The sequence below is a fragment of the Mirounga angustirostris genome, unplaced genomic scaffold (genome assembly GCF_029215605.1).
Source record: "Mirounga angustirostris isolate CCGP_5_RB_7025 unplaced genomic scaffold, mMirAng1.0.hap1 SCAF_1, whole genome shotgun sequence".
NCBI lineage: Eukaryota > Metazoa > Chordata > Mammalia > Carnivora > Phocidae > Mirounga > Mirounga angustirostris.
The window spans coordinates 190690753-190706446 of record NW_026991709.1 but is presented as its reverse complement, the minus strand read 5'-3'; the positions used below and the strand labels follow the sequence as shown (position 1 = coordinate 190706446).

At 39.0% G+C, this 15694-nt stretch overlaps 1 protein-coding gene across 5 annotated transcripts in view; it reads right to left on the bottom strand.

The window, feature by feature from the left end:
* The window catches only part of DENND6A (DENN domain containing 6A), a 57766-nt gene extending 42394 nt beyond the window's left edge, over positions 1-15372 (bottom strand). For 3 of the 5 annotated variants that reach the window (XM_054504679.2, XM_045862127.3, XM_064594695.1), the window contains exons 1-3: positions 15064-15372; positions 791-829; positions 651-693 (exon numbers count right to left, since the gene is read on the bottom strand). In XM_054504679.2, coding sequence (XP_054360654.1) covers positions 651-693; positions 791-829; positions 15064-15303 — 322 coding nt within the window. In that variant the 5' untranslated portion in view covers positions 15304-15372. Of the gene's footprint in view, positions 1-650; positions 694-790; positions 830-3461; positions 3542-15063 lie in introns of all 5 variants that reach the window. The other 2 variants (XM_054504680.2, XM_045862126.3) reach the window with 2 other exon arrangements.
* Between the last annotated feature and the right edge of the window lie 322 nt (positions 15373-15694).

The following is a 15694-nucleotide window of genomic DNA, read 5'->3' as shown; positions in this document are numbered from 1 at the left end:
TATGTTAACACAAACTATTACAAGTAATTGATGGCCGTGCTTCATAACCAGATTCACCCTGTTGTGTGTGTGTGTTTTTTTTTAACTCACTGCTTTAACAGAGTTCTTGGTAAGCTTCCAAATCCTGAACTGAAAGTAAACTACTTACTATAAATCCAAACATACCAATGTTGCTGGTTTTCGATCTCTTCACTATTGCAAGTTTATTGCTCCTTGATGTTTTACTTCACTACAACATAACAGTTATTTAAAAGTTGAACCAACTAAAATCAAAAAGACATAACTGGCATCATAAAACTAAGAATTGCAATCAATGACTTGTTAGGCTGAAATTGAGTCTGCATTCTAATATTCTATTTCAATCCATTTTTATATATTAAGGTATAATCAATATCCTTAGTATAAAATTCAACAAAAATACCATATGAAGGGGCACCTGGGTGGCTCAGTCGTTAAGCATCTGCCTCCGGCTCAGGTCACGATCCCAGGGTCCTGGGATCGAGCCCCGCATCGGGCTCCCTGCTCCGCGGGAAGCCTGCTTCTCCCTCTCCCACTCCCCCTGCTTGTGTTCCCTTTCTCGCTGCATCTCTCTGTCAAATAAATAAATAAAATCTTAAAAAAAAAAAAAATGCCACATGAAAAATAGTTACCTGAATTTGAATCTGGAAAAGACAAATAGCAAATATTGGTTTTCTGAAAAAGAAAACAAAAGCTATATATGCTGACACACACACCAATAAAGACAAATAGAATATAATAGCAGACTATACGAAGCAGTATTTTTACTTACTTCTTTATCAGTAAGTTTGGAATGTTGAGGATAAATTACCTGGAAGAAAAAGAATTAAATCTTATTAGACAAGTATACTGAGTATATATTATAGACATTAGCAGGTACTTCTAATGCCAGTTGGCTATGGTCAAAAGTTTTAAGAAATAGTTCACAAACTTCAATAATGACACATGGGAGAACCTGGGAGAACTAAGTGGGATTTACATTAGGAAAATAATTTTCTGAGTCAAAGTTACCTCTAAAAGAATGGTGAAATCTTGGTTTATCAAGAAAATTTACCACATGAATTACTAATAACTTAAAGCTTATTGAGTCTTTTCTTTGGAAACCTAAAATCTAAAGAGAATTTGATCAGCTGGGTGCTACTCAAGAAATAATGATTTTCAATCGATTCTAAGAAGTAATGTGAATCACCAGCTACTTATTCAAAGAAAAATTGAAAGGAGAAAATAATTATCCATAGTTTAAGAAATCTCAAAGACTATCTCCCACCATAAAGTCTATCCTAATTTCCTCCAATCCCTTTAAATAATCACTGCATTTTCTTAGGACAGGTCAGTAGTGATCACAACCACCTTCTGAGGGAAACTCCTGCCCCATAGCCCCTGCAAAGGAAGCAAGAATAGGCCAGAACAGCTCCTGTCAGAATAAGCACTAGTAAACACCAGACCCAAAGGCAGCAACTCTACAGGCCAGTCTACCAACTACCTAGATGTGGCTGGGTGTGAAAATTCTGCCCAAAAGAATACCAGTGCTCAAGTGGACCAATCCATACTCTCTGGGGAATGTAAAGAAGAAATAAGATTAAGAGCAGCAGGTTAGTGGCTGATAACAAAAAGGGGAGAAAACAACACAAAGAGTAGCTAAATTATGTTAATGTTGGGTTGCTAATGTCGGGATCCATGACTTCCCACTTCTGGAAGAATTCATGAGTTCTTCCCATTTCCCAGCTGCCCAAGAGCCTAATAATCTTCCATTTCCAGATATAGCATATAGTAATATCACATTATAAACCGTATTAAAGTGGTTTCACACATTTCTTTCACTTAGTTAGTCCTCACAATAATAGACAAGGCCAATAGTGGTATCCCCTTTGTATATATAAGAAAACTAAAATAAGAAAAAAGATGGGGAGAACTAATACTTAATGAGCATCTTCTGGAGTTTTTAATTTTCACAACAATTCTGTCCATTTTCCCTGTCTTTACAGAAGAGGGGGCAAGTTCATAGTAGTTAAATAACTCTTCTGAAGTTTACCTGTTTAGTAAGTGCCAGAAGTAGGGCTTGAACTTGGGCCTGTCTGATTCCAAAGTACACAAGCCACCATTCTCCACTCCACCCTTAGCAGTGATCATTACTGGGCAATCACAGCCCTCTTTCCCCGCTACCTAGGATGTGGCATATCATCTTTCTCAATCTGGGGCTGTGGGGAGGGTCTAGAGAGCTGATACATTACATGAAAACCATCTACCATTTCTAGAATAGAGAATGACACCAAAGCCAATATTCTACTTACTCTGCTTTCACATTCTGACCTACCTAAATTAACCTCTGTCTCCACAATTCCTGAAGGCAAGAATCTGGTCTGTTTTGTTCACCACTCTACCTTTACACCTAGAATAGTCTCTGCTGCATAGTAAACACTAAAAATATATTTCTTCAGTAAGTGGATATACCTTCAAATTAGTTCAACAACTCAATATTTAATAATATGTAATTCTTCTTCACACGTACATAGATCTCCCTTACTTCACCTTGAGACCATTTTACCTTGTTACCTTTAAAGTAGAAATGGCAAACTTATAACCTATTTAGCCTTATTTTATGAAAATCTCATTACATGTAAATTATACCAGAGTTATCATATTGGTAAATTTAGTGGCCTGTAGTAATAGCTTTATCTTAGACTCTAAACTCAGTTTTATGTGAGTGCCCTTCAGATTTTTCTTTCCTGAAATTAAAATATGAACTCAAAAGCAAATATACAAAATTTCATTTTTTTGTTACATAAAGACTTCACAGTGGTTCCTTTGGACTTTGGTTTCCTATGGTTTAAAATACCAGCATGACAATATAGAAAAAAATGTTGGTAAATTTTACCCATATATATGAGTACCTTAAATATATATAACATGTGTATATATATCTGTGTGTTTGTGTGTGTGTATTTAAGGGGCTTATGTACGCTATATATATTTAAGTAAGCTAAAAAGATGTAAGAACTACATAACCTATCAAGTCTGCCTTTTAAAAACTCTGTACTAGATTGTCAAACTATTCTAGAATTTCATTTTAATGTACCCTCTTAGGACTGCCCAGTGTTTTATTTTGGAATAGATACGATATTCAAAAAGAAGTAATGTATCTTTATATGCTATAGTTATGAAAATGTCCACAGAGTACTTAAGATCAAAAAATAGAAAAAAAATCATACTTAATTTTAAAACTTCAATTAAACTCCCTAGGTAAAAATTTTTTTTAAAAACATAACCACTGCCAAGTATCTCAAACTGCACAAATTGCCACAGTTACTAGATTATCTATGTACATACTTTATCTTGTAAAAAAAAAATAGTATAAATTTAAGTATGGGCAATCAATGTTAGTTTAGTCAGTTAGCTCCTGATAACTATACAGGCATTAATCAACTGTGGATTGGCCCCAGTACCTGGAGACGCCTCCCGCTTGAAGCTTCCTCTCTCCACAGCTCAAGTCCAGGCATCTCTGTCCCCCAGGCCACTGGCATTCCTGGGAGGCATCAAAGGGGGACAGAGAGCATCAGCTAATGTCACCCTGGTTCTGTTACCTATGTTAAGATCTTCCATGTTATAAGAAATAAGGGAGAGGTGGCCAGGTAATAAGCCAAGAAAAAATAAGTTTTATTTGATATCCTTATTAAGGCCTAAAAATGATGACATAGCATAAATATTTCACATCATGATGTAATAGGAAAAAAGTACCCCAGAAAAAATATTAATGTATCTACTGGAAAATAATATTACAAAATGTTTTAAATCAGGTTATTCTCTTCAAAGGTATGTCTACCTGCCACTTGCCCCTGCACACCCTAACATTCCCACCTCAGTGTAGGAGTAATTACGGTCCCAGGAGAAAGAAAATTAGGAACACCAGTTAACTTACTGCTACCACTTGGACATGGGAAAAATTCATGCCTGCCATGCATCCCACTTATCTGTGAATGGGTACCTGCCTTTCGCCATGTCACTCAGTGTCTGTTTCCATTGCACAACCCTACCTCGCATCTCAGGCCCAGCAGAGACTACATTCCAGGCCATCCCAAGCCTGCCTTGATCTTCTACATAAACATTAACTCACATATAAACATCATCAAAACATAATTAAAAAGAGGATTAATTCCAAACCTAATAAGAACGCTGGCTGGCTCTCAGTCCGTGGAGTGTGCAACTTTTGATCTTGGGGTTATAAGTGTGAGGCCCACATTGAGTGCAGAGATTACTTAAAAATAAAATCTTATTTAGTTACTTATTTTTAATTTTTTTTAAGTAGGCTCCACACCCAGCATGGAGCCCAGTGCGGGGCTTGAACTCACAAGCCTGAGATGAAGACCTGAACTGAGATCAAAACTTGGATGCTTAACCAACTGAGCCACCCAGGTGCCCCAAAAATAAAATATTTTTTTAAAAATTATGTCTTCAAAGATTAGATAATAACACTCATTACAAACTGAAAATGGAAACTGTTTACAGGCAAAAAGACAAGTCTACATTTTTCAACTGGTTATGTATCATATAATCTTTAAAAACTGGCTGGAAAATATTTTAAGATAAATTAAATATAATATCTCTTTTAAAAGTCTTTTTAATATGAAAAATAAAGCAATGACACCCCAGTAGCAGTAAGCACACCTAACACTGAGATGCTGATTGCTAAATACCATTCTGCAATAAAAAGAATCAGGGCTTCTTAGGGAGGTAGCTGATTACAGGGCTGGGACAGGAGAAATACAAGATGAGCCTGGAGCATCTTGTGGTGCCAGAAAGGAAAAGTTCAAAAAAAGGAGGGCGGCATGATTAAAGGACAAAGGAGCCAACCTAAAAAGGTACCAATGCTCAAAGCTGGAATGATTTGATTAGCAAAACAAATAATGATAGTACTAGATTATAACCCAAATAATAAGTATCCTTGAGTCCATACTGATATAGATAAATGGATGGATGGATGAGAGAGAAGGGACAACTCTTCCTCATAAAAGAATTCCAACTAATAAATATAGGAGTAAGGAAAATAAAAAAATCACTATTAGAACACCAGAATAATAATTGCTGCAGGTAAGATCCACTTATGGACGCTAGATTAGCAGGCAAAGTTTAGAAAACAAGATACTGCCCAGTTTCAATCTCTAACAAAATAAACACTTATTAATTACAAAGAGAAAAACAGTAACTTTATAGTGGATAAACATGGCAGACATCATCTCAACCAAGTGATCAAGGTTAAAATCGCCAATAATGACACATTTTAATTTTAACATCCTGTACTTCTTGATACGATGTCCTGAGAAGGGCACATCATATGTGGGGTATTCTTTTTTTTTAATTAAAGATTTTATTTATTTATTTATTTATTTGACAGAGAGAGACACAGTGAGAGAGGGAACACAAGCAGGGGGAATGGGAGAGGGAGAAGCAGGCTTCCTGCTGAGCAGGGATCCCAATGTGGGGCTTGATCCCAGGACCCTGGGATCATGACCTGAGCCCAAGGTAGACGCTTAACGACTGAGCCACCCAAGTGCCCCCATATGTGGGGTATTCTTCCCAGTAATTCATAACCTCAGACTAATCATGACAACGTACCAGAAAAAACAAAATTGAAAGACATACTACAAAACATATAAACATTATTCCAAAGTATCAAGGTCATGAAAGACAAGGAAAGATTGAGGAACTCCACAGATAGAAGACAACTATGGAGATATGATACCTATATGCAATGTAGAAAACTGGATTGGATCTTCAAACAGATAAAGCACATTAGTAGAAAAACTGGTGAATCCCAATAAACTCTTGTTTAGTAAATTGTATCATGCCAATGTTAAATTCTTAGTCTTGATTATTGTACTATGTTTATGTAAAATGTTAACTTCAGAGAAAGCTAAATGAATTACTTATATAACTATGGAAGCCAAAAATTATTATCAAAATAAGGTTTAAAAAAAGTAACACCTCTACTTCACATCATATATAAAAAGTAACCCAAAGTGGATTAAAGACCTAAATGTGAGAGTTAAAACTACAAATGTCTTAGAAGAAAACACAGGAATAAATCTTTATGGCTGTGGATTAGCCAATGGTTTCTTAGACATAATAAAAGCACAAGCAACCAAAGAAAACATAAATTGGACTTCATCAAAATTTAAAACTTTTGTGTTTCAAAGAACACTACCAAGAAAGTGAAGACAACCCACAGAATGGAAGGAACTATTTGCAAATCATGTATCTGATAAGGGTCTAATATACAGAATATATAAAGAATTCTTATAATTCAATAAAAAAGTCAAATAACCCAATTTTTAAATGGGTAAAGAATCTGATTAGACATTTCTCCAAAAAAGATATACAAAAGGCCAATAAGCATATGAAAAGCCACTTGACACCATTAGTCATTAGGAAAAATGCAAATAAAATTATAATAAGATACCATCCCACATCCACTAGGATGGCTGTAATCAAAAAGACAGACAAGAACAAGTGCTGCCAAGATATGGAGAAATTAGAACCCTCATACATTACTAAGGGAAATGTGAAAATACAGCCACCCTGGAAAACAGTTTAGCAGTTTCTCAAAGAAGTAAACATAGTTACCTTATTACATAGCAATTTCACTCCAAGTGAAAACATGTTCACACAAAAACTTATAAATGAATGTTCATAGCAGCATTATTCATAATATCCAAAAAGTAGAAAAAAATCAAAATTTTCATCAAATGATGAATGGATAAACAAAATGTCGTATTTCCATTTAATGATATAAAATTCAGCCATAAAAAGGAATAAAGTACTGATATATACTACAACATGGATGAACCCTGAAAATATTATACTAAGTGAAAGCCAGACAAAAAAATGCCACAGGTTGTATGATTCCATTCATATGAAATGTATAGAATAGGAGAATCCACAGAGAAAGTAGATTAGTGGTTGCCAGGGCCTGGGGGTAAGGGGCAATGGCTCATGACTGAAAGAGGACATAAGGGAAATTTCTGGGGCAGTGATACTATTGTTTCGTGATCTCTAGGGTAGTGAAATGGTATGCTCACTTTATGAAAATTCATCAAACTCAGGATTTATATGCTTTCCTACATGTATGTTATACTGCAATAAAAATGTTTACAAAGTGGGAAAAAATGGCCTGACCATCACAATACCAACACAGACTGGGCCTCAGTCTAAGATTCCAGTTCACTCAAGATCTAAACTAAATTATGCTACTGGAAAATGTAAATCAGTTTGAACATGGAATGGACCATGAAGCATTTCTCTTATTAATAAGAGTGAAGTTTAGATACAATTGTCCATGTTTCACATCATTCATCATAGTAAATACAGAAAACATAAAGTACTTGTGAATGGACTAACCGGAGGGGAACATCCCAGATTTCTCCACATTGGGGTTATATAAATAGAACCAGAAATCAGTAGCACTGAAGAAGCCCCTGTACAACCTGGGAGCCTAAGCTCAGATCACTAAAGTTTAACTCTCAAACCACAGAACTACGTCAAGCTAATATGAAGTGCTCCAAGTTCACAAGGAAATTTAAAGGCCATTATTAGTACCTGCAAACACTCCTATTATAACCCCCATTGGTTAATGGCCTACCATCCATGCCAGACTGGAAGCTCAAGGAAGGGAGGATTCTTCAAGGCTTTATCTCCAGAACACAAGAGTGTCTGGATATGGTAGTTGCCCAATAAATATCTGCTGAATTGATAGCTCAATGAGACAGTCTAGCAACATACAGTTACACAAAACATCCATTTTGATTAAAACGGTAAACTTGCTGAGGATCAAATACTGGGGTTATGGAGCACCCAGTTTAAGAGGGAAAGAAACAACCCTTCACACAACTGCCTTCACCCTTCTCAAAAAAAATAAACAGAAACTTTGCTAAGATAAAGAAAACTGTAGTGACTACCTCAGGCTCCACCCCGCTAGGGGATAAAGGGGAATAAGCAAAACGCGGAAGTGAAAAAGAAAGGGGAGGGGCACCTGGGTGGCTCAGTCGTTAAGCATTTGCTTTCAGCTCAGATCATGATTCCAGGGTCTTGGGATCGAGCCCCACATCGGGTCCCTGCTCCGTGGGAAGCCTGCTTCTCCCTCTCCCACTCCCCCTGCTTGTGTTCCCTCTCTAGCTGTGTCTCTCTCTCAAATAAATAAATAAAAATCTAAAACAAAAGAAAAGAAAAAGGGGAGTCAATTCTCCTAACTGCTCTTCAAAAAATGGCACAGAAGTTTGCCTTCACCCCACAGCAGAGCTGTATCTTCAATTTGTGTGCTTGCTTTTAAAGTGTGAGGCACCTGGATGGCTCAGTCAGTTAGGCATCTGCCTTCGGCTCAGGTCATGATCTTGGGGTCCTTGGATCAAGCCCCCCATCTGGCTCTCTGCTCAGCAGGGAGTCTGCTTCTCCCTCTCCCTCTGTGTTCTCCCCCTCTCAAATAAATAAATAAAAATAAATAAATAATAATAAATAAATAAATAAGTGGGGGGGCTGAGATCAGTAATCCAAATGAAATCATGACTCACACAATATATTAATGATAAACTGTCCTGCTTTTTATAGATTAATTAGGCTGAAATTATTTTCAGCAAGAGGTGGAATACAATCTATATGTACATACAAATAGGCTGTCATAGATTATCAGCAAATGAAACCTAATAAACTTGATTTCCAGGAACTGCTTTATTTTTAAGTTTGTTTTATTTATTTATTTATTTTTTTTTTAGTAATCTCTACACCCAACATGGGGCTCAAACTCACAACCCCAAGATCAAAAGTTGTACGCTGTTGTGACTGAGCCAGCCAGTTGTCCCCCTAGAAGTGCTTTAAATACTTGTGATTCACATCCAAAACTGTGGGCTTTTTTTTTTTAAATCAATTTAAAGCAAAATAATTGGAGCAAGAAAATAGCCAAGAACAGTCCTACACTGATGACTGAATGTGCAAGGACACTATAATAAGGGACCAACATTTGGGCATGCATTAATTCTTACACGCATTCTCTCTCTTAGTACCTCCAACAACACTCTAAGGATATTATTTTTCCACTTTATAGTTGAGGGAAATGAGACTCAGAAAATTGAAGACACTGGCCAAAAATCAGACAACTAGCAGACGTTCAAAACCCCACAGCTTGTGCTCTTTTCACTAGAGGGAGAGAGACAAGCAGACTCTATACTGAGTGTGGAGCCCGACTTGGAGCTCCATTCCACCACCCTGAGATAAAGACCTGCATCGAAATCAAGAGTTGGATGCTTAACCAACTGAGCCACCCAGACGCTCTCCCCTTTTTAAAAAAAATTTATTAAAAAAAAATTATTTAAAAATTATTTTTATTTTTGTTTATTTTTTTTGAGAAGGGAATGCAGTTGTGTGAAGGGCTGTTTCTTTCCCTCTTAAACTGGATGCTCCAAAAAAAACAAAAAACAAAAAACTGGATGCTCCCAAACCTCAATTTTGGACTGAAATTGTCCAAAGAGTTGATAGGTAAAGCCTTCAAGGGCGAAAAGCTACTAACAATGCCTCAATTCTTATAAAATCAAGGACTAGAGAGGTTCAGGAGGTGACCTCAAATTACAGAAATGTCAACTTCCTATGACATTCTATAAGTTCATGTGATTTTTTCTTAGTTTTAGAGCAGTGTTATTAATTATATAATCCTTTTTTTTTTTTTAGTTTCAGAGGTAGAATTTAGTGATTTATCAGTCACATACAACATTCAGTGCTCATTACTTCCAGTGCCCTCCTTAATGCTAATCAACAGTACATTAAAAGGATTATTCACCACGACCAAGTGGGATTTATTCCTGGGCTGCAAATCAATCAGTGTGATACACCACACTTATAAAAGACAAGAACCCGGGTGCCTGGGTGGCTCAGTAGTTAAGCGTCTGCCTTCAGCTCAGGTCATGATCTCCAGGTCCTGGGATCAAGTCCCGCATCAGACTCCCTGCTCCATGGGGAGCCTGCTTCTCCCTCTCCCACTCCCCCTGCTTGTGTTCCCTCTCTTGCTGTGTCTCTGTCTGTCAAATAAATAAATAAAATGTTTAATAAATAAATAAAAGACAAGAACCAGATGATCCTCTCAATAGATGTAGAAAAAGCATTTGACAAAATATAGCGTCCTTTCTTGATAAAAGCTCTCCACCGTGTAGTTCATGTGATTTAAAGGCTCTCAAAAATTCCTCTCATTCTCTCTCAAATAAATAAATAAATCTTTATTTTTTTATAAAGATTTTATTTATTTATTTGAGACAGAGAGAATGAGAGAGAGAGAGCACATGAGAGGGGGGAGGGTCAGAGGCAGAAGCAGGCTCCCTGCCGAGCAGGGAGCCCGATGCGGGACTCGATCCAGGGACTCTAGGATCATGACCTGAGCCGAAGGCAGTCGCTTAACCAACTGAGCCACCCAGGCGCCCCAATAAATAAATCTTTAAAAAAAAAAAAAAGAGGGGGGCATTTGGGTGGCTCAGTCAGTTAAGCATCCAACTCTGATTTTGGCTCAGGCCATTATCTCAGGGTGGTGGGATGGAGCCCCAAATCAGGCTTCACACTCAGTGCAGAGTCCGCTTGTCCTTCATCCTCTTCTCCTTCCCTCTTTCCAACCTCCCCCCTCAAATAAATAAATAAAATAAATAAATAAATCTTTAGAGGTTCTCAGAAATTCAAAACATTTCTAAGATGTGTGTACTGGTAGCAAATAACTCTCTACACTATAAAGAAAAAAGAAAAACCACTAAATATCCAAATTAAGAAAAATGGTTAAATAAATTGTTCCATAAAACTGTACTTATGAAGAGTCTTTAATGATCTGGCAAATTGTTTATGAGAATGTTTATCAATAAAAGCAGACTCTGGGGATGCCTGGGTGGCTCAGCTGAATAAGCATCTGCCTTTGTCTCAGATCATGATCCCAGGAACCTAGGATAGAGTCCCACATCGGGCTCCTTGCTCAGTGGAGAGCCTGCTTCTCCCTCTGCCTGCCGCTCCCCCTGCTTGTGCTCTCTTTCTCTCTCTCTGACAAGAAAATAAATTAAAAAAAAAAAAAAAAAAAAGCAGACTCTGATTGTAGACCTGTTTGGGGGACTGCTGCCCAGCCCATACTTTGGAAGTGTCCCCTCCTTTTACAAGTGGCCACTACTGTCCCAAAACGCTGTCTCCTGACACAGATGACTGAACAAAAGGGAGCACCTGACCCATGCTGAGCCAATCAGATACTCCGGTATTTGAATTAAGCTTCAGCCTGGTTCCAGAATACAAAAGTAGAGTTTGGCTAAAATCAGTATCACAGTAATCCAAAGTCAAGAGAAACTGGGGAGCAGAAACTGAGACCCTTGCAGAAGAAGCCAGCCTCAGCACAGAGAATGGAACAGGCTTGCAGAGAGAAGCGGAGACAAAAGACCACACAGCTCCTGAGAAACAAAGGCAAAAAGCCTGAGGCTTTCCAAATCCCATGAGGTTCATTCCAGCTTCCTGCAACTGGGTTCCAAGAGACTCCTTACAATCAATCTTTTCTCTTAAATTTGAGAGCATTTCTGTTCCTAACAATCAAATTAATTGACAGACATGAAATTATGTAAAAAAGAAAAAGCATTAATGAAAATGTCAACTATTAATAGCAGTTGTTTCTTAGTATAATTATGAGTGATGTTTTCTAATGTTTATAATTTTCTTTCTTGCCAAGTTTTCAACAATGAGCATATTATTACTCAATCAGGGGAAAAAAAACTTGAATAAATGAGGCAATTCTGGATTCAGATAATTAAGGCTTTACTACATAATCAGGTAATTTTAGAGCTGGAAATGACTTAGAGTATATAAAATCCAGAGGATTTGAAACTTTGTTCCAGAGGACACACGGAATCTGTGGTGATGCTCTAGGGCCACTCTGTGGGAAAAGGAAGCTGAGTACACCTCCTATAGTCAACACCTCTTGTATTTTCTTTCCAACTTAAAAGATACCCTTCATTGTCCCCTTTACCAAGGACAGGGCCTAACAGACATTTTATGCAAAATAGGCCACTCCCCTAACCACACAGGTCTTCATCGGATTATTTGCCCCAAACCAGGCCTGAGAAGCTTCCTCTGGTGTCTCTTCATTGAAGGGGCTGAAAAGGGCAACTTCTCTACCATAAAGATTATAGAAGCTAAGGAAATAAGTCGCAGGGAGCATGAAGCACGAACAAAATCCCATAAAACAAGAGCATAAGCAAGAGACTTCCAAGTTTTGGGCTCTAGCCATTTTATGAAGCCCCAATAGGTTTGTATCTTGAGTATCTTGAAAAATCTATTGCCTTACAGCAAGTTTCCTTCCTCTGCTCGAGCTATAGCTTAGTTTCTGTTGTCTGCAACCCAATACACACACACAGGCCCCATCTCAACCATGTTAGCCACTGAGGTCCCATATTAGATTTTTATTTACACAGGGAAAAAAGTTCCCCTGCTTTAAAAAAAAAAAAAAAAAGGTATTGCTTCTACTAGCACAACTTCATTTTACTAGTGAGAAAATTAAGGTTCAAAGGCCTTGTCTTTACAAAGCAAGTTAAGGATTCTCTCCACTGAAAATGAAAAAGGGAATTTCAATACTTCCCAAATACAGACTTACATAGGTCTTACTGAGTCACAGATACTGTTCCAAATGTTTCACCAGCATTAATTTATCTAATTCTCACAGCAATGTCCTGATGCAGGTACTGTTACAGAGGGAGTGTGAGCCAAGCATAGTAATATGCCCAAAGTCACAGACTCAAATCTAGGCAGTCCAGCTCTGGAGTCTCAGTTCTTGACTGATATGCTATACTGTCTCTTTGTTAAGGATTTAAGCTTAACCAAGTGGTACTGTTTATGCATTTGTTTAAAATGTGCAAATGGTACTTTCTGTCACAACAGATTCTTACATCTCTTTCAACCCTAAAATTCAAAGATGTGATGTCACAGGTGGCTTCTAGGATATTATAGTCCAAATTTAGTTTTTACCTATTCTTTAATTAATTTCCCTTTTGAGTCTCCATGGTTATGCATTATAGGAATTGGGGTTAGAGCTACTTTATGTCACTTCTCCAACAAAAGTCTACGTTCACATTCTTGTCCCATTACAGCCACCCCACCTGTCCATTTTTGGCCTGGATAGGGCCATATTACAAAAGTGAAATATATTTTTCAACTATTTCATTATATTTATTACTAACTTGTGTTCCTTTTTCTTCTTTTAAAAGTGGCAAGGTACAATATTCTACATTTCTCGCGAAAACGAAACAAAATTGTGTTGCAACCCATTTAATGTGTTTATCTTTCTTTGGATCCTTTATTAGGGAATTTTCCCCACCTTCATCCTATGCCTTCTAAAATCAGTGATTCTTAATCTGGGAACAGTGGAAGAGAAGATCCACAGATGACCCCCAGATAGTCCAGAGAAGTATATACACAATTCTGTATTAGCAAGCATTTTTGTAACGGAGTTCATATTTTTTAAAAAGATCCAGGATGCAAAAAAAGTCAAGAACTACTGACCTAAAGTAAACTGTTCAGTAGCATATCCCATGGGAAATGAAATTCAAAATAAGTCCTTTAATGATTCACCTTTTTGTAGCATCTCAATTATGCTAAATATTGTTTATTTGGCCAGAAGAACATACTTATAAATTATGTCCCAAATGATGAGAGTCTACAAGGATCTTCTTCAGTTACTTTAAAATACAATCAACAACAACCCACTCCGAGGTTTATGGTTAAATTGTATTTTACTACATATATAACTTCAGGTTAACATGTCAATGTAAATGATAGATGACTTATAAATCTCTAATTCAAAGTCTTTGGAAACTGTTGTTTGCCTCAGTAAGATAAAGAATTGTTCATGTATTCATTCATTCTATCAAGTACGTATGGAATGCCACTATGTACCAGGCATGGCATTTGGCCCTATCTGCTTCTGTGATTTATTCTCGGTTCCCCTCTAAATTGTAGTCTAAATCTACAAATAACAGGTTAAAGCATTTTGTTCATATTTGTATGCCCAGCAACCAGCATAATGCTTAGATCTTAGTGGAAACTTAATGTGTATTGAACTGCATAATGATAAAACAGAGAAGACAGGCTGAATACAAAAGCAGTAGCTTCGCTTTAAGAAAAACCTCCCTGCCCAATTTTCATAGCTAACTTATGCCACTCAAGTCTGAATGAGGTGGTTCATTAAAATCTGTCATCATCACCAAAACAAACAGACAAAAATTTTCTAAACATACCTCCTTCTAATAAGGTTTTCCTTGGATACAATGACAAGCCATGTCTTATGCTACAAAAGGGACCCTAAACAATGTCAAGAATAAATAACATTCGAAGGCCTTTCAATAAGGCACCATAAAGATGTAAAACTTGAATGATTCACAAGCAAGATGAACTATGAAACTATGTTCATCTTGATAACAGCTTTCAAGCCAACTGTTTCAGAAGCAACATCAAGGAATAATAGAAATGATTTAAAAAAGAAATACTAGAAATGAGGAACAAAAGGGGGAAATGGAGAAAATCATGCTGAGATAAGCATTTCGGCTCAGGCTGAGTGGAATGCTCTCAGAATTACTGGAAATGGCCAAAACGGTCTCGGAGTCTAAAAAGTTGGTTGTGTGAGGTCTGGCTATTATAGTTCACCATATGTCAGGGGCATTATCCGCGTCTTCAACAAGTCCCCAACATCCTGCCTGCAGCCTTCTCCGGGTGCCGCTAACCATTTTAGTTACTCCTGTGACACCGGGTTAAAAACAAGATCAAACAAAAACGAACCTCAGCAAGTATTTAGGAGGGGCCTAGAGATTACTTTTCACCCCTAGCCGCTGCCCACGATCCTCCCACGGGAACTGCCAAGGGACCGCAGCCCGGCCCGACAGGCGGAGGGGCGGCCGGCCACGCCCGGAGGAGCGGCAGCCGGGGTCCGCGGGCCACACGCTCTGCTGGGGCCGCCCAGGCCAGGGGACCCGGACGAGGCGCCAGGGGCAATGTGCGGCCGGGCCTCACCTCCACGGCTTGGCCCAGCTCCAGATCGAAGCCCACCACACACACGCAGTGCAGCCAGGCCGAGAAGCCGTCCCAGCGCAGCAGGCCCCGGCCGCGGCCCTCATCCTCTTCGTTGTCCTCCGGCGTGCCTCCCGCCGCCACCACCACGGCCGGCGCCCCGCGCTCCTCGGCCGCCGCCACCGCCTCATCCAACTGCCCGCGGGAGCCAGGCCCCGAGGCTGCCAGGCCCCGCAGAGCCATCCGCCTCCCCCTTGCTGTTCGCGCCGCCTCCACTGCAGACCGCGCAGCAGAGCGCACCCGGCTCTGCGCAGGCGCAGCCGCCGCTGCCGCAGCCGCAGCCGCCCGGGACGGGCTCGGCCGGGGCGGGGCCAGGGGCGGGGCGGGGCCGTGTGCCACGTGACCCTGGGAGCCCGTCTCCACGCTGGTGCACCCTTGTCCCCGCGCAGACGTGGGGTGATCTTACTGGTGCTTGACCGGGATTGTGAAGCCAGCTCTGACATCCTTGTCTTAAAGCTCTTCAAGAGTGGTTTATGAATGCTGATACCCTTCTTCGCAGTCCAACGACCAGGGGAGGAATTATTCTTGGAATGACACGTTCATAATTATAAGGTATTATTAAATTACTACCATG